Source organism: Oncorhynchus masou, chromosome 5 (genome assembly GCF_036934945.1).
Source record: "Oncorhynchus masou masou isolate Uvic2021 chromosome 5, UVic_Omas_1.1, whole genome shotgun sequence".
In the NCBI taxonomy this organism is placed as follows: domain Eukaryota; kingdom Metazoa; phylum Chordata; class Actinopteri; order Salmoniformes; family Salmonidae; genus Oncorhynchus; species Oncorhynchus masou.
In genome coordinates, this window is record NC_088216.1 from 41,283,584 (window position 1) to 41,303,507 (window position 19,924).

Consider the following 19,924-nt stretch of genomic DNA (forward strand, 5'->3'; position numbering starts at 1 on the left):
TTCTCTGCAGCAACACTTCCCGTCCAACCTGACAGAGCTTGAGAGGATCTGCAGAGAAGAATTTGAGAAACTCTCCAAATACAGATGTGCCAAGCTTGTAGCGTCATACCCAAGAAGACTCGAGGCTGTAATCGCTATCAAAGGTGCTTCAACAAACTACTGAGTAAACAGTCTGAATACTTATTTAAAAAAACAAAACACAAACAGAAGAATCACATTTACATGTGTTGCCTTTCAGGGCTAATTTGCGTGGAGTTTTTTTTTTAATGACATGTTAAATCTTTGAATGTATTTTTTTAATAGGATGGTGCTGTCCACGCCAGCCTGGAGCCTACTGAAATCCTCTATCTGACAATCGCCTACGACTGGTTCCTCTTTGGGTAAGGATTCTCACAACACCCCCATTACTCCTTAGTAATACTGAGGGGTACGTCCACAACAGCAATCGAGGACTGTCTGAGTGGGGAGGGGAAAACCGAAACGTTACCAGATCCAGATGTGTTTGAGATGCATAATTGAGGAAAGAGCTTTATAGGAAGGATGACTCTGAGGAGAGGGTAGAGCGTGCCAAGTTAAGTACCCTGTCTCAATTCATCTTTCCTTGATTTCTTGCCTTCTCACTCCTTGAACTTCTCAACAATTTGGAGGAGAAATTCAGCGAGAAGGGACTTTGAACCCTCCAATATACTGTGGTTGAGAAGGTGAGGACATAGGATGCAAGGAATCGTCTAAAGGCGAATTGAGATGGAGCCCTGTTTTTCTCTCTTTCTCTCTCTTCCCCCGCTCTCTCGGGGCTTTCCTTCATAATTACCGCTGTGCATCTCTCCAAAGTTTAACTCATCAAACGGAGTAAAAAAATATTAACGAAAAACTCTATAGAGTAATTATTCCAGGACAAACTTCTGAGTCTGCGGCCAGGGAAGAGGGATACATTACATTTACATTTAAGTCATTTAGCAAACGCTCTTATCCAGAGCGACTTACAAATTGGTGAATTCACCTTCTGACATCCAGTGGAACAGCCACTTTACAATAGTGCATCTAAATCATTAAAGGGGGGGTGAGAAGGATTACTTATCCTATCCTAGGTATTCCTTGAAGAGGTGGGGTTTCAGGTGTCTCCGGAAGGTGGTGATTGACTCCGCTGTCCTGGCGTCGTGAGGGAGTTTGTTCCACCATTGGGGGCCAGAGCAGCGAACAGTTTTGACTGGGCTGAGCGGGAACTGTACTTCCTCAGTGGTAGGGAGGCGAGCAGGCCAGAGGTGGATGAACGCAGTGCCCTTGCTTGGGTGTAGGGCCTGATCAGAGCCTGGAGGTACTGCGGTGCCGTTCCCCTCACAGCTCCGTAGGCAAGCACCATGGTCTTGTAGCGGATGCGAGCTTCAACTGGAAGCCAGTGGAGAGAGCGGAGGAGCGGGGTGACGTGAGAGAACTTGGGAAGGTTGAACACCAGACGGGCTGCGGCGTTCTGGATGAGTTGTAGGGGTTTAATGGCACAGGCAGGGAGCCCAGCCAACAGCGAGTTGCAGTAATCCAGACGGGAGATGACAAGTGCCTGGATTAGGACCTGCGCCGCTTCCTGTGTGAGGCAGGGTCGTACTCTGCGGATGTTGTAGAGCATGAACCTACAGGAAACGGGGTGTCTCACACACACGTACACCAAAGCTCTCCCCTTTAATAATATCTGTAATAATTGGTCTTGTTTTTTACCAGCTATCAGTGTTATGATGCAGCGGTATGTATGGATTTGTGTAATCTTTCATTATGGCTTAAACTCCCATTGAGAGTGTTTGTTTGTTGTTTTCCCTTTAAATGTAAAAGCAATAATAATGGTCAATTCAGGTTCTAAGCTGGAGATAAGAGAAAATGAGTGACAACTGGTCAGTTGGTTATTGATGTACTTTTTTTTGTAAATTACATGTTCTAAAAGGTACCCTATTTGTGCTTTACAGTCTTCTTGACTTTGCTCTTTTGGACTGTTTGATTCAACAAGTATAGAAATTGGAAAGTAAAACTTACATTGTAACCATTGTACGAGGTAAACACCAGGTGCATGGAGAGAACTGTATGCTGAATAGAAAGGTACAGACATTGAGAAAGTATTAAAGGCCCAGTGCAGTCAAAGATGTGATTGTCCTGTGTGTTTTATATATATATCCACACGATGAGGTTGGAAGACTAACATTTTGATAATGCCCTTTTTAGTTTGAGAGCTGTTTGAAAAGGCTACCTGAAATTTCTGGAGTTTTGGCCTGCCTGATGACATCACCAGGTTTAATAGACCAATAAAGAATTCCCAACCTCTGCCAATAGCTAATTTTCAGTTTTCTCCTCCTCACTCAGACCACTCCCACACAGTCCTACCAAAATTCTTGCTTGAGAAATTGCTGGGAAGCTTTCAATTATTTTTTTAACCATTTTAATTGAAAATTATCAATGTAAGGTACTTGATTGTTACCCAAAAATGTTTTGTTATTGAGATAAAACGATGCATTGGACATTTTAAATATGTTGGTTGGTGTTGGTAGCTAATCATCATATGTAATAGTGTTGTTTGATTTGTTTAATGGATTCGGTGATCATACTCGTTTGTTGCTTCTACAGTCATATGCTGCCTGATCGCCTCACCAAAGGAGAGGAGGTCCGTTGCATTCTAACATAATATCAATGCCATGCCTTCCCCCTCTCGCTCTGTCTGTGTGTGTGTGGAATATTAAAACATTGGTTATTACTTTCCTATTTAGTTAATATGGTTATTGCCCTCAAACAGTTATAACACTGTTGCCGTCTTCTTGAATTCAATATTTTTTTTAGGAATTGACTGCCAATGTAGATATAATGGTTTGTGAAGTTGAGAGTAAAATGTTATCTGATTTCTGAAACTGATATCCAATTTTCAACTTAAGTGAGTTGTTTGGGGTGTTTTTGAAAACTAGGGGGCAGCATTTGGTCATGCATTTAATTTCCTTTTTCTTTTTACACCTGTAAGACGTAACTTCATCTTTCATTCCTCCCGGCAGATTTTCTTTTTTTGCTTCAATTTTTTGAAGCATATTGTCTCAGAGAAGTTCTCTGCCAAGAAGAAACAGAGGTGAGTGAATTGTCATGAATCAACAGAGATATTTGAAATGTAAAAGCACTTCTATAAAATATTGTCCGCACCCAAAATGGCACCCTATTCCCAATATATAGTGCACTACTTTTGACCAGAGCCCTGGTCTAAAGTAGTGGACTATACAGGGAATAGGCCTTACTATACCCTTAAGCTACTCTTCATTTTGTTTCAACTGTAGGGTTACAGCCACTCAGGGCAATAACACTGTTCTTTCATCGTCGAAAACCGACTGTGACCAAACAGTGTCTTTTTTTCCCCCTTCACATTTCTATATTCTTTGATGTCTTTCTTTCCTTCTTTTTGAGCAGTGTGTCAGTCGCTCTCTTGCTCTTCTTCCTCTCTGTGCATTATTTCATCATCCTTTTTTCTCTTCCACAGGAGGAAAAACTCTCAATTCAAAGACACTGATTTCACAGTGGACGACCTCTGCAAGTTGAGTAAGTTGCTTCCCTGGAGACATAGTTCATTATTAAGTATATGTTACATGAGGATAGAGGTGTATTTCATACATTGAGTACAGTGGTGGTATGTTAAGACATGTTTTTTTTAAGAACCCTGTAAGAGTTCCTACTGTACACTACAGTTCTGATGTAGGCATCTCATGTAAATGAATGTGATACATGATGTTATGAAGAAACTTCTGAAAGTCTGCAAATAGCGTCATATGCCCTTTGTTATGAATTCCCACTGCACTACACTTCTGATGTAACGTGATGCGCTTTTGTCTTGTCCCCTCATGATGCACAAAGCTATGAACGCATAAGCCTAAATGGATGTTGTCTATAAACTGTATCTGGCAAAAGGCTTATTATAGGCTATTGTTTGCATAAGCTAAGGACATGCGCCGATTACAGCAGGTGTAGGAAGACCTTACCTTGAAATTCTTGCTTACAAGCCCTTAACCAACAATGCAGTTCAAGAAAGAGTTTTGAAAAGATTTGCTAAATAAACTAACGTAAAAAATAAAATAAGTGACTCAATAAATAACTAGGCAGGGGGTACCGAGTCTTTGTACGTGGTTATAGGTTAGTCAAGGTAATTTGTACAGGCGTAAAGTAACTATGCATAGATAATAAACAGTGAGTAGCCGCAGTGTAAAAACAAAGGGAGGGGGGGGGGGGGGTCGTCAATGTGAATCGTCCGGGTGGCTGTTAATTAAGGAGCTTTTTGGACCTAGACTTGGCGCTCCGGTAACGCTTGCCATGCGGTAGCAGAGGGAACGGTCTATGACTTGGGTGACTGGAAGGCAGGAAGCTTGGCCCCACATACTGGGCCCTAAGCACTACCCTCTGTAGCTCCTTACGGTCGGATGCCGACAGGTGATGCAACTGGTCAGGATGCTCTCAATGGTGCAGCTGTAGAACTTTTTGAGGATCTGCGAACCCATGCTGAATCTTTAGTCTCCTGAGGGGGAAAAGGTGTTGTCATGCCCTCTTCACCACTGTCTTTGTGTATTTGGACCATGATAGTTTGGTGATGTGGACACCAAGGAACTTGAAGCTCTCGACCCGCTCCATTACATCCCCTTCTCTGTAATCCACGATCGTCTCCTTTTTCTTGGATCACATTGAGGGAGAGGTTGTTGTCCCGGCACCACACTGCCAGGTCTCTGACCACCTCTCTAAGCAAGCATAAAAGTTATTTAGCCTGTCTGGTAGGCTCGCATCACAGTGCAGCTCTTGGCTGTGTTTCCCTTTGTTGTCCATAATAGTTTGCAAGCCCTGCCACATCCGACGAGCGTCAGCCGGTGTAGTAGGATTAGTAGAGCCGGTGTGTTGACGCGTTACCTGTTCGAGCCGGTGAAGTAGAGCTGGTGTATTGGTGCTTTGCCTGTTTAAGGGTTTGTCTGAGGACTTAGCGGGATTTCTTACAAGCATCCGGATTAGTGTCCCGCTCCTTGAAGCGTCAGCTCGAGCCTTTAGCTCAGTGTGGCTGTTGCCTGTTATCCATGGCTTCTGGTTGGGATATGTACGTACTGTCACTGTGGGGACGACGTCAACGATGCACTTATTGAGAAGGCCGGTGACTAAAGTGGTATACTCCTCAATGCCATGGATGAATCCCGGAACATAATCCAGTCTGTGCTAGCAGAACATTCCTGTAGTGTTGCATCTGTCACTGACCACTTCCCTCTGCAAAAGCAATAATGTTCCCTCATGACTGTCACAATATCTGAAGGCTTAAAACATTCAAAACTTTCAACTCGGGCAGAAAATCCAGACATGCTCTTTTATACAGCTATTTAATTTTATTCTTGTTTATTTTCCTTTTTCAAGTGGTTTGAGATTATTTTTGTAGTAGAAGAGCTATAGACGTTTAATAAATAATAATAATTAGTATTATACATGCATATAAACCAACCGTAGGCTTCCAAAGTGTATATTTAATGAATCTGCGCCCTATAATTGTCCTCAAATCTCCTCTGTAATTGGTCCGAGGGCCTGTCCGCTAACCAATGTCTCCCGTGTGATTGGTGCAGAGTCCAGGGAGGCCAGGGGCAGCGTGACCAGTTTGAGCAGTGACTTCTCTCTGATCACGGAGGACGCGGGCGGAGCCTCCAGCCTCACCAATGAGGCCGTGGACCTGTTCTCCGGCCAGCCTCTGGGAGCCTCCAGCTGGTGAGTCCTCACCGTTTCTCTGGAAGTCAGTGTAACCCCAGCCAAAACCATTTCCTTTCACTTTTGAATATACCCCCATATGTATCAGGGATGGCACATGGATGAGTATTCCTTTAAAGGGTGAAGGAACTTCCTGATTTGGCCTCATTTTAAATTGGTTCATTAAGATATGCTAGCAGCCATTACTGAATTCAAACGTGAGTTGGTTTCAGAGTGTGGTTTGATGCGTCTCTTGTGTGTGTGTGTTCGCAGGTGGGAAGAGTTAGCCAAATTATTTAGCTAATAGCTTCAGCCAGCTGGTGTGCGACCAGGGCAAAATTGGTTTGACTTTGGACAGCCTATCTCTGGGGCTTGTTAGGGACGTGATGTGAATTCGACATTATTTTTCACGTTGCAAACCTTTTTAGTTTTCACATGAACTGCTTTCAATATTTGTATATGACATTTCTACAATGTGTAGTTGTTTTGAGGTTTGTATCCCTTCACACTCCCTTTTGAAAATGGCAGCTAACATGCTATACATGATGTCAGAGCTCTCAGGGTCTCTACTTCACAGCTCTGTATGGGCTTTGACTGACAGCTATTCGTACCCTGTGCGTGACAAGTTGCCCCCATTCCTCCCACTAATTGGGCATTTTTGGTGAGGGAGTGAGGGAAATGCTGTAAAAGGACTCTGTACATTACCAGTCAAAAGTTTGGACACCTACTCATTCAAGGGTTTTTCTTAATTATTACTATTTTCTACATTGTAGAATAGTAGTGAAGACATCAAAACTGTGAAATAACACATGAAAGAAATCTCCCGTTCACCTACTCAGCGTCACAAAGACACACGGAACCAAAAATCTCATTTGGACTCATCAGACCAACGGACAGATTTCCACCAATCTAATGTCCATTGCTTGTGTTTCTTGGACCAAGCAAATCTCTTATTGGTGTGGTTTCTTTGCAGCAATTTGACCATGAAGGCCTAATTCATGCGGTCTCCTCTGAACAGTTGATGTTGAAATGTCTGTCACTTGAACTCTGAAACATTTATTTGGGCTGCAATTTCTGAGGCTGGTAACACCAATGAACTTATTCTCCGCAGCAGAGGTAACTCTGGGGCTTCCATTCCTGTGTCTGTCTTCATGTGAGCCAGTTTCATCATAAAGCTTGATTGTTTTTGTGACTGCACTTGAAGAAATGTTCAATGTTCTTGACATTTTGCGATTGACTGACCTTCAAGTCTTAAAGTAATGATGAACTGTCGTTTCTCTTTGCTTATTTGAGCTGTTCCTGCCATAATATGGACTACCTTGTCACAACACAACTGGTTGGCTCTAAGAAATTCCACAAGTTTACTTTTAACAAGGCACACCTGTTTTTAATTGAAATGCAGTCCAGGTGACTACCTCACGAAGCTGGTTGAGAGAATGCCACGAGTGTGCAAATTTGTCAGGAAGGCAAAGGGTGGCCACTTTGAAGAATCTCATAAAATGACACTTTTTTTTTGTTGATTCCATATGAGTTATTTCATAGTTTTTATGTCTTCACTATTATTCTAGAATGTAGAAAATAGTAAAAATAAAAACCCCAGAATGAGTAGGTGTGTCAACCTTTGACTGGTACTGTATTTTGAAAGATGAGACATTGAGGATTATAATAAATACCGCTTTGATGTCATAAGCAAGCCAAACACCTGTATGTCCAAATTGTGCACTTCACATTTCTGTATCTTAAAACGAATGTAATATACAGTGTCAATGTTCATGATGACTGTTTGATGTACAGTTACAATATGACATGTTTGTTCATATTGTGATTTTTTTTTTTTGTTTTTTTTTTTTTGCCACAACTACGCATCTGAATGCACTCATGACTCCATTCCTTGTACACTCAAATTACTTTCTGCTTCTCTGAATTTTATTGTGAAAACCTAACACTAAGTTCGTATTTTATAATTTAGCTAATTTCGCTAGTTGGCAATGGAACAAGCTTTCAAATCATGCCCACCTGACCCATATTGCGATTTTTATAATGGACTGTTTCTGGATTGCGTAAACAACAATAGTAATTGTGTAAAGGCAGAGATGCAGGACTGTTCCAAGCCAGTTCTAGTTCTTTAACGGAACAGCCAGGAGAGCTCAAAAAAGCACCTGAGAGTTGAAGACTATAAAAGTGCTTTGAAATAGCTTAGGAACTTGTGCACGCTTTGGAGAGGTGTGTGGCCAGTGGGAGACACCAGTTCGTCCTCTCACTCTAACCATTGTAATTTCTTTGTCTTGTGTTTTACCTACCCCACATTTTTCCAAGAATATTCTTATGTTACTGAATGTATCTGGAGTATTGTCAGATTTCTTTATCAACAAAAGTGGCAAAGTACAGTAAATGCACATAAAATAAGCAGTAATGTTTGGATTAAGTATTGTCAGATGAACTGTTGTGTCCTCCACCATTTGGTCTAATCATTTTCAAATCATGTCTAAACTGTTCCCTTTCAATTGCTACCATGGTTGTGCATATGCTTTTCATAGTTCTAAGAAATGTTTCAATTTAGCCCTATCCATTTTTAGGCCAATTCCCACGAGTGTAAGGGGTTAAGTGATGACATTTGAAGCTATTGGAAATGTCCCATGTACGTTGTATAGTTTACCAGTAGTCTCTAACTAGCCCCATAGGGTTGCGTGCAGCCTCACTCTGAACTGATTACTTTTGTGCTGCCAGCTGTGGATTGAAACAAACCCAACCTTAATTTACCTTGTGATGCAGTCACAAACACAAGTCTCGCAAAACTCAGTTTTGGATGAGACCGACTTTATGACAAATTATCCTATTTACACTTTTCTAGTCAATTTCATAGTAGAATACGTGTTTCTGACTCATATCGATGCCACAGCCTCTTTTCTAAATTAGAAGTTGGTTTTTAGGGAGTTGCTCTTTAACCCAATAAAGTCCTGTATGCCTCATCTTTGGCTCCATGCTCTTACCGACTGAGCCACAAAGGACAGAACTGCCTTAAAATAAGGGTTGTCAAACTTCTCCTTTATTGTGGCCTCCCCAGGAGGAAGGGACACACCTCATCCCCCCAGACGGTGCTGTGGAACCGGCCCGACCCCATGCATGAGCGTCTGGCCCATCCCTTCAGCCAAGAGGCCAAGTCTTCCAGCTCCTCCTCCTCCAACCAATCGGAGCAGGGCTTCACACGCGCCGGCAGCAGTCCTATGTCTGTGCCTGGGAGAAGGTAAGCTTCCACTTTAGAAGTCAGTCGCCGATTTTGTTTGAAAGATTTATATTCTGTATTTTCTGTTTATTCATATGGGCATAGTATGAAATGAATGGGGAAAGGGAGATGCAGAATAGCGGTGGGGCCGGGATTCTGCGTACATGTGCTGCAGGTGACGTTATTTGCTAGACCAACCTCAAGCACAGCCGGTTGCAGTTCATGGGCTCCGACCACAACGATGAGGGATGCCACGTTTTTGTTTGCCCCTCTTTCTGTCTTTGTAAATGGATTGACTCATACTGCATCTCTGTTTCTCTCCGTGTTGCATGTTTGCCATTCTGCAATGAAAGGTGAATAACTGAATAACATCTAAGTGTGTGACTGTCTGCGGTGACACACGTACTCTTTACAGACATACTTTATGGTAATTTATTTTTCAAAAGAATAGAATGTGGCATTGTGTTGGATGACACAACTGCATTTTTTTTTAGTGGCCTTGTATTGACCCCAGCACAATGTGCTTCAATCGGGCTTCTTTTTTATGCCATACCTGTCAGGTGGATGGATTATCTTGGCGAATAAGAAATGCTCAGTAACAGGTTTGTAAACAAATTTGTGCACAAAATTTAAAAGCATTTCTGTGAAGCTTTGTGATTGACAAGGACAAGTTTAACGTCAGACAACAATAGAATGTTCATGATTTAATGTGTGCCAATGCCGCCTCAGCACTACGGCTACAAGCTGTAGCCAGACCTTTACAGCAATCATGACTAGGTCAGTTGAAGGAAATAAAGGTTTAGTCTTTGATACCGACAACACCTTTCAGATATAAAGAAAAGGCAGAAAAAAGTTGGCTGTTTATTTTGGTTTGTTAGAGAACACAAGCACAAATACACGCATCCCCTGGTGAGACATTGGTGAGGCTGTGTTTTCAGTAGAATGTGTGAGACGGTTGGTCTCACAGTACAGCTTGATTATACCCTTCTCTGTATGTGTGTCTAGGGCTGTGGCGGTCATGATATTTTCTCAGCCGGTGATTGTCGAGCAAAAAACTGCCGGTCGAGGGCGTCCCGGGTGGCGCAGTGGTTAGAGCATTGCATCGCAGTGCTAGCTGTGCCACCAGAGACTCATGCCCATGATCTGTCGCAGCCAGCCGCAACCGGGAGGTCCGTGGGGCGACGCACAATTGACCTAGCGTCGTCCGGGTTAGGGAGGGTTTGGCCGGTAGGGATATCCTTGTCTCATTGCGCACTAGCGACTCCTGTGGCGGGCCAAGCGCAGTGAACGCTAACCAGTTCGCCAGGTGCACGGTGTTTCCTCCGACACATTGGTGCGGCTGGCTTCCGGGTTGGATGCGCGAGCAGTGTGCCAAGAAGCAGTGCGGCTTGGTTGGGTTGTGTTTTGGAGGACACATGGCTTTCGACCTTCGACTCTCCCGAGCCCGTATGGGAGTTGTAGCGATGAGACAAGATAGTAACTACTAACAATTGGATACCATGAAAAGGGGGTAAAATTTAAATTAAAAAAAACTGACGGTCTCACTAATTTACCGTTAAATAATATAAACACCATTTCGCATCTCCTGGCTTCCACACATTACATTTACATTTAAGTCATTTAGCAGACGCTCTTATCCAGAGCGACTTACAAATTGGTGAATTCACCTTCTGACATCCAGTGGAACAGCCACTTTACAATAGTGCATCTAAACATGCATCTCACACATGGCCTACAAGCTACTGATTCAGAACTTTGGAACATCTACATTTTAAAAAGTCTAATAAATCCATGTAATATAGCCTACACCATCACAATAAATCCCGCTACCACAACCTGCGGCCTTTCCTTCACTGCAGCCAACGAGAGTAAAACATTTAAATGTGTGAAAGGCCATCCCCAGCCACATCCTCAGAGCATGCGCAGACCAGCTGGCTGGTGTGTTTACGGACATTTTCAATCAATCCTTATCCCAGTCTGCTGTTCCCACATGCTTCAAGAGGGCCACCATTGTTCCTGTTCCTAAGAAAGCTAAGGTAACTGAGCTAAATGACTGTAGCACTCACTTCCGTCATCATGAAGTGCTTTGAGAGACTAGTCAAGGATCATATCACCTCCACCCTTACCTGACACCCTAGACCCACTCCAATTTGCTTAACGCCCCAATAGGTCCACAGACAACGCAATCACACTGCACACAGCCTAACCCATCTAGACAAGAGGAATACCTATGTAAGAATGCTGTTCATCGACGACAGCTCAGCATTTAACACCATACTACCCTCAACTTGTCATTAAGCTCGAGACCCTGAGTCTCGACCCCCGCCCTGTGCAACTGGGTCCTGGACTTCCTGACGGGCCGCCCCCAGGTGGTGAGGGTAGGTAACATCTCCACCCCGCTGATCCTCAACACTGGCGCCCCACAAGGGTGCATTTTCTGCCCTCTCCTGTACTTCCTGTTCACCATGACTGCGTGGCCATGTACGCCTCCAACTCAATCATCAAGTTTGCATACGACACTACAGTGATAGGCTTGATTACCAACAATGACGAGACGGCCTGCAGGGAGGAGGTGAGGGCCCTCGGAATGTGGTGTCAAGAGAATAACCTCACACTCAATGTCAACAAAACAAAGGAGATGATTGTGGACTTCAGGAACAGTAGGGAGCAGCAGTTTTTTTAAAGTTCCTCGGTGTACACATTCAGCTTGTCACTGAACGCTCACAAACCTTTACAGATGCACAATTGAGAGCATCCTGTCGGGCTGTAACACCGCCTGGTACGACAACTGCTCTGCCCATAACCGTAAGGCTCTCCAGAGGGTAGTGAGGTCTGCACAACGCATCACCCAGGGCAAACTACCTGCCCTCCAGGACACCTACACCACGCGATGTTACAGGAAGGCCAAAAAGATCAAGGACAACAACCACCTGAGCCACTGCCTGTTCACCCTGCTATCATCCAGAAGGCGAGGTCAGTACAGGTGCATCAAAGCGGGGACTGAGAGACTGAAAAACAGCTTCAATCAAAAGGCCATCAGACTGTTAAACAGCCAACACTCGTGGCTGCTGCCAAAACACTGACTCAACTCTCGCCACTTTAATAATGGAAAAGTCGCACTTTAAACAATGCCACTTTATATAATGTTTACATACCCTACATTACTCTTCTCATATGTATATAATGTACTCTATACCATCTACTACATCTTGCCTATGCCGTTCGGCCATCACTCATTCATATTGTTTAATATACATATTCTTATTAATTCCTTCACACGTGTGTGTGTGTGTGTGTATGGTAGTTGTTGTGGAATTGTTAGATTACTTGTTAGATATATTGCATGGTCAGAACTAGAGGCACAAGCATTTCACTGCACTCTTTAACAACATCTGCTAACCATGTGTATGTGACAAATATATTGTGTTGTATTTTTAGACAGAAAATGTAGTCTCTTTCAGAAGAACACTGAGATGTACTTATGTTAAGCCCTGATGACTGTGATATAACTGTGGGCTACACTAATTCATTTAGCGGACAAGAATTGCTTAGAAATCCGTGGCATTATTTGTATTTATACTATGAAGAATACAGTTGAACATGGCTTAATAAAATATAAAAGTATATTTTCTCCAAACGATTTCAAAGAAAATGCGCACATGCGGCTTTTCTGTGTTGAGCAGTTAAAGAAACAGGTCCTCCTTTTTGCTTAATTTAGTTATTTATGCAACTGTAGTTGTGACTCAAACATTGGATTATATGTTTAGAAGTTTTATACATTCTAAGGCTACATGATAGGACTCTAATGATTAGAAAACAAAAATCTCACCAGACCTCAAATTTCCCAGGGGCATCCCTCTTGTGTGGCCGTAATGCTCCCTAAAAATCTGCATGCCTTTTGCTGAATAGAATAGGCTAATTATAATTCCTTTCTGCCAGCTGCTGTGCTCTGAAGCACCTCTCACTCACATGGCTCGCTCAGACGTAGCCAATACCAGTCACGTGATCAGTTCCTTCTCTCAGGCGTTTCAGCTAAGAAGTTAGGCGACAAGGGAATGAAGACAGACACATCTGGGATGCAAGCATTCCTCTGATCGAATTCCTTGCCGCATATTGAAGATGTTAGATCTGTCCACATTTAGCTTTCTTATTGTCAGCCAACAACGACTAGCAAAAGCACTAGCCTATGTCAGTCTACTATCCCCCATAGTACAAAAGTTTACTTATTCTATTGGTCAATTTGTCCTTCTGTGCAATAAATGAATATTCCAAACATTCTGGGACAGTTGTGGGATGCGATAGATCCCAAATGAATACAACACGGCTGATTTTTTTTTTTTTTCCCGCATTATAATTGTAGCAATGCACACATGGCAGTAGGCTATAAGTGCGAAGGTTCCAAAATGCAACGAATTAGCGGGAAAACACTTATCGAAAGTGACGGCAAAAACTTATGCATGTAGTACTTTATTATAAAGGTGCATTTTTATGGTGAAAAGGATCTTCCCCAAACTTGAAACTCACGTGCTGCGTATGTATGCTAGTTAGGCGCTACACCCCTTGAGAAGCCGATTAATATGCTTAATTTTAATAAGTTTTGACCACTAGTTGTGATACAAACCTTATCAAAATATAGGCATGTGGGCTAGGATACATGAGGTGTGCGACTATGATTTGAAAAGTCGCCAAAAAAAAAAGGTATGCCCCGTTTCTTGCCTTCCTGCACAAGCTGGACATCATTCACAAGTGAGGGGCTAATATTGTCACCGATCAGACTATTCTTAGTGTTGTCTTTACATATACTAAATAATGTGTGAAATTAATTTTGATTTAGAATGGACCATTATCATGTACCTGTCTCAACAGGAAAAATACATGTAATCTACGCACTTAATATTCAAGTGGAGGATGCTTTTCCCATGGTTCATTTTCATGCCAGGTAGGCTATACTCTTGTTGTAAAGTGAAGCAATGTGCTTAATATTAGGAAAGTTGCTAAATAAATATAGGTGGCCTAGCCCATAGAAAGCTGATGGGATCCTCTTTTTAAGAGGCCATCAACTCTGTTTTCTCACCTAATGGCATAGCCTATGGAAATGTTGGCTCATAGGCTCGCATGAAGTGTTTATTTAGATTTTCGATGACATTTGCATTGATGTCTGCGTGATTTTTAGAGGGACAATAGTGCTGAGTACTAGGCAGGAAGCATGTTTGGAAGGCTACTAATGACCAGCAGCAGCATCAGAGCTTGAATAAGCCTAATTACCGTGACTAAACGGTCACATGGATTTGACTGCCGTCATGACTCATGACCGCCGGTGTGGCGGTAATACAGTCACTGTAACAGTCCTGTGTGTGTGTCTCACTGGTTTATTAGTACAGCTTCTTACTCCAGAGCTCCTTGTTCGTTTGGTCAATTTGCATGACAATGGAAGGTGCGTGGGTGTTTTGGTAGTTGGTTCAAACTCCATTCATTGTCATTCCACTGACATTGGGGTATGCCGTATGTGTAATATCCATATGACGTTTCTGTGCTTGTTGACTTGCCTTGTTAATTCCCCCTGAGGGTATTATTCTAGTTCTGGGTTGAATTGACGCGAGTGTTGTACCTTTGACTTTTGCCTCTGAGGTCGCGACACCGTGCCGTGAAGCCCCCCCTCCCACTGACCTCACAGCTCACGGCTGGATTCTCTCTCGTCTCTCACTTCTCCCAATTGAATTTCCTTATTTTTTCCCCCCCTCTCCTTTGGCTCTTTCACTTTCCTCTCTGTATTCGCTGCATTCCCTGCTCTCTCCATTCTCTTTTTCCACTCTTTCTCTCTCTGCATCTCCCTCTCTACTCTGGCCAGGCTGGCGGCGGAGTACGCCCAATCCGGCTCCTCCCTCTCCATGGACTACGGCAGCTGGCAGCTCGTGTCGGGCTGCGGCTCCATCCACGACCATGGACAGGTCGCCGCCGCCAACGACTCGCCCCTCCCCTTTAGCTTCCAGGACGAGGGGCCCAGCGGACGCATGTGAGTCTATGGGCTGCGTCACAAAATAGCACACAATCCCCTATGTAGTGCACTACTTTTGACCGGGGTTTGGTAAGCTGTGGGCTATGTAGGGTATAGGGTGCCATTTGGGACGCACACACGGATCGCATTCCGATTCTCGACCTTTCTCCCGGAAGTGTGCACTCGTTCACCCCCACCCCCTCGTGCATTGGATTGGTTGGCTGGAGGGAGTTATCACCATATTGCCCACACCAGTGTATTCCTTTTAAATTCACGAGGGGGGAATGTACGAGTACCCTTCGGCGTAGTGGTTGAGAATCGGACCCCAGCTACGCACACCTCTAACCCTCAGGAATATCTTTCTCTCTCTTTACCTCCTTCTCCGCCTTTCTCCCTTATTTATTCACCTCCTTTCTCTCCCCCATTCCTTTGTGGAAGAGGAGGCGGTGGCAGGGCTCAGTGGGCGGGGGCTGGGGCCTCCTGTTGGACTGGTCCACCGTTGTGTGTGTGTGTGTGTGTGTCACACCTGCAGGGTTGGATAGAGTTGGTGTGTTTGAGTGACAAAGCAGAGAGAGAGTCTGTTCTGGAGGATGTGTGCGTGGGTACCTGGTATGTGCAAGTGTAGACACAACAGTGTTCGGCAGACTGTTTAGGCAGTATATACACACACTGATGGCCTGAGCTTTTGCTCTCTCTCTGTCTGCGCACGTGTGTGTACTGTATCTTGGGAGGGGGTGCGTCAGACTATGGTACGGATATTTGCTTCTCTGTCCCCTGCGAACTGGAGGTTTAAGTACAACTGAAAGAGGGGAACGAGCGAGTTTCTTTATCGTTCATTTTTATTTTCTTCTCCAGACTGCCTCTCTTCCCAGTGGGGGGACACCTTTCCATTTCGATCTGGCTGCCAAATTGAGTGTGTCCTGAGAACAAGGCGGCATGGGAAAATGACATATATCTTTCTTGATGGGAAGGGAGAGGGGGAATAGAGGAGGAAGCGTGCAGTCTGGGATTGCTCAGATTAGAAGTACACTGTCCTTCTTTCATAACTAATTGGTGGAGCCTCTCTTCTCGCCAGTTCCCTGTCCTTTAATTTATTTTCACCTGGTCTCCCGTCTCCTCTAACTTGTTTTTTTTTTTTTCCCCATCTCTCTCTTTCACTCCCCCCTCTCTCTCCCAGGTGCCCGTCCCCCTCGGAGCGTCAGGTTCGTCTGGAGGCGGTGAGGGAGGTGTTCCTTGCAGCCTACAGCTCCACCGTGGGGCTCAAGTCCAGCGCACCCAGCCCCTCCGGCGCCATCACAGGCCTTTTGGAGCAGTTTGCCCGCGGCGTTGGCCTCCGGGGCACCAATAGCATCATCTGATCTAGGATTAGGTCACCCACAGCAAATGTGAAATCTGGGCCCGTAGTTATCGTATTCATAAAGCGTCTGAGTAGGAGTTCTGATCTAGGATCAGTTTTTCCTCTTCGATCAAAATGAATACAATCATATTGGCAGGCATGACCTGATTCTAGATCTACCCTCCTCGGCTCTTTGTGAATATGGTCCCCTCCCCCTCCCTTCCTCTTAACCCCGTCCTGTAACACCTTGTGGTTGAATTGCGATCCACGATCAGCGTTCATTTTGTCGGGGAAAGCCACATCCTGTTTCGTATGGACTTTAATAAAATAAAAAGTGCAAATTTCTCTACTCTATCCAGGTGCTGATGCGTCTTTAAAAAAGCATTTTTATAGATAGATATATCCATCTATCAAACCCGGATTAAAGAAATCTCTTTACATTTTTTTTTATTTTTTATTCATGCCTTCCAACTTATTCTCTGGACTTTTGCCTTTTTTTGTTTTGCACATTTTTGTCAATTCAGGGAGTGGTTCGGGGGTGATAATGCCAGCCACAGTATCAGAAAGGGACAGCTGACCATTGTATAAAAAAATGTGCAGCATGGTTTAGAACAACTTGTCATTTATCTTTGGTTGGTGCTAAGAACGTGGTCAAAGGACTTTACATGGACACCTTTTTATGTGGAGTTCTTCCTTTTCTGTTTTTAAAATATTTGGGGTTCAACGTGCTGATCGTCCTAAATGGAGGAGACCACCCTTCTCTTTTCTTCAGTGACTGAACTCATGAAAGCTGCTATTCAGTGCTGAATCAAGCTGAAGCATAAACCATATCATTGTAGTGGATACTGTGGTTTACATACAAACAGCACTAGTCAAGTGTGTCAAGGCAACAGAACAACAGATGTTTCTTTTTATAACCTAATTCGGCGTAGAAAAGTCTGTCAAGCTGGATGTAGCTTTATTTTGTAGAATGTAATATGTTGAATCCTAAAACACCATCAGTGCAAACCTTTAGCTGATTTTTACAATTGGTTAATTATCTTGAATAATCAAACTTGTGGTCAGATAAGTCACTTATGTGCAGACTTAAAAGCAAAGATCAGTTTATCATTGTCGCCATACAAAACATTTTTATACGGTTTTCCTATGTTTTAAATTGATTTAAACCGCACATGCGCACCATTAGACCGGTCCCAGATCTGTTTGTGCTCTCTTGCTTATTCCTATGGTTGTTGTGGGAACCAATCTGGGATCAAGCGACACCATCATTACTGGTGCTTAAAACCGCAAGCCAGGAGAAGTCAGTCCCATTGCTGGGCTGTGTTAGGTCTTTTAAGGTGCTTATATTTGAGCCCACTTCTGACAGCTATTCATACGGTCAGTCACTTCATCTCAACTTTTGTCTCTGTTTTGTGACATGACGGCTCCAAGCCACACCGCTTTCAGTCTTTGTTATTGCTGTACGTAAGTTTATTGCCTCGTTCCAGGCTGACTATATTGCAGTAGCCAGATCTCCCAACACATGGCTAGGTGTTAAACATATTGACTTACTGCATGATTTCCTCTAGCAATATGAAAGGCATGGCACAGAACCATTGGTTGATGTGAGTGGCGCGACTGCAATATAAGCAGCCTGGAACACATCTCTTTCTGTGACTTAAGCGCTCTATTGCTGCATGAACAAGTGAACTTGGGGCCTACTTTGGATGAGTTAACTGCCACTGAACAATTGGCCTTTAAGATCACGTGGACAAGTCTTTGGCCGCATTCCAGACCAACTACATCGCAGTTACCTGCTAGATCTCACAACGCCTGGATAGGTTTTTAACATGCAGCTAACCGCATTATTCGATATAGCAATCTGATGGCCATCTGCTAAGTTGGTTGATGCATGCAGCACGACTGCAATGTAGTCGGGCCTGGAACGCGACCACGGGGGAGTTATCGATTATGCAGGAAAATGGCAGTGTTGTGGCGCCATTGCGTTGAAAGAGATTCATTTCAGGCAGCACTTACTGTGATTTGTTTAGCTTGTTTGCAACGCCAAATGGTTTTGACGGCTGCTGTACTGTACCTCAGGACCTTTTTTTGTGCCTTTTCAGCGGTAGCAGTGGAAGAGATTCACCCTTTTTTTAAATTTTTTTTAACCTTTTTTCCAAAGTAATTTCTGTTTCTTATACATTTTAAAGAGCATGTTTTTTTAAATGCTTTGTGAGAATCCACAACTAAGAGCTAGCTACTACACTTTAAAACACAGCATTAGTCAGTTGGAAGGCAAGCTAATGGCTTAATCCTTCAATCACTTGAATGCAAAATGATTTATATTTTTTCAGTCTTTGTTCAATAATGTTTGTCTATGGTCAATGGCAATTGATCATAATGTACAATATTGTTTCTGCAAAGTCTGTGAGATCTTTCTGTCAATCAGTTGGGTTTAAGGGGAGATGGGGTGAAGGTTCAGGAATATCGGTGCGAGAAGTTACCTTTTTTTATAGAGTACTCTCACTTGTCAATCAGTGTGCAGACTAATGTACTATTGGGGCATCTGGTTTTAACTCATTTGTACATTCTGTCTCACTGGATCTTCCAACAGTCTTCTTTGTTGGAAGCTTACCTGGTGACTTTCTTTCACTTGTCTAATCATTTGAAATCAAAGAAAGGAAACTACTTTGGGCTCACCTTTCCTGAACATAACCCATCTGGAAGAATTTCAGAGACTATTTAGCAAAAACATTTGAACTACATCGCATCCTGTTATCAAACTTCGATATGATTTACCACACCAGAGAAATGATTGAAAACCGGCATGTCCATGGTAGGATACATTGGTGACACTTCGGTCTATTCCTAGGTCCCTGTTTGTAGGCAAAAGGCCCAGAGCCCCTAGATAATTTGCAGTTGATACATTCCTTTCAGTTCACACTTCACTGGGTACATTATTTACCTTTCGGATTACGCAAGCACCTCACGTGATTGTTCAACTCATCCATGTTTTTGCATGTAATTTCCCCCAACTAATTGAAACTAGTGGAATATCCAGTACATGGGTACATTTTTCCTAAATTAACCTTCATTTTAGTATGATTTTCTTTTGATTTTACAGAAATGCTGCATTGACACGTCAATAAGGAAGATGAGTGCAATCTCTTTACACAAACATCTTCGAGTTGAGTCATTTTATCTTGTTTTTTGTTTTAAATTGCTCTTAATTCTCGCCAGAGAGAGAATCGGCTACATTGAGGAAGGTGAATTAATATGCAGGTGGTTATGAATAAAGAAAAACAAATAAAATGTATGTACAATCATTTATACCCTGAATCATTGGTCTTATATTTTAGGCTTTATAAGTGTTGACTTCCTTCATTAATCTGACTTATTTTTTTACTTGATTAAATTAATCAGGTAACAATTAACTCATTAGGATTTGGGGCACCACGGAAGAAATTGCTTGGAGTTACCATTTCCAGAATTAAACTCAACAGTGCCTTGCAAAAGTATTCATCCCCATTGTCATTTTTCCTTTTTTGTTACATTACAACCTGTACTTTTAAATGGATTTGGATTTCATGTAATGGACATACACAAAATAGTCAATTGGGGAAGTGAAACTTAAAATAACTTTCTAAAAATTACAAAATGGAAAAGTGGTGCGTGCTTT

General features: G+C 43.0%; 1 protein-coding gene across 2 annotated transcripts in view; it reads left to right on the plus strand.

Annotated features, from left to right (window-relative positions):
- LOC135539592 (myotubularin-related protein 14-like) overlaps positions 1 to 19,763 on the plus strand; it is a 42,743-nt gene extending 22,980 nt beyond the window's left edge. Inside the window, exons 12-19 of one of the 2 annotated variants that reach the window (XM_064965562.1) lie at positions 304 to 380; positions 2,605 to 2,641; positions 3,021 to 3,091; positions 3,494 to 3,552; positions 5,595 to 5,733; positions 8,777 to 8,956; positions 14,784 to 14,948; positions 16,108 to 19,763. In XM_064965562.1, coding sequence (XP_064821634.1) covers positions 304 to 380; positions 2,605 to 2,641; positions 3,021 to 3,091; positions 3,494 to 3,552; positions 5,595 to 5,733; positions 8,777 to 8,956; positions 14,784 to 14,948; positions 16,108 to 16,288 — 909 coding nt within the window. In that variant the 3' untranslated portion in view covers positions 16,289 to 19,763. The remainder of the gene's footprint in view (positions 1 to 303; positions 381 to 2,604; positions 2,642 to 3,020; positions 3,092 to 3,493; positions 3,553 to 5,594; positions 5,734 to 8,776; positions 8,957 to 14,783; positions 14,949 to 16,107) is intronic. The other variant, XM_064965563.1, reaches the window with a different exon arrangement.
- The last annotated feature ends 161 nt before the right edge of the window (positions 19,764 to 19,924 follow it).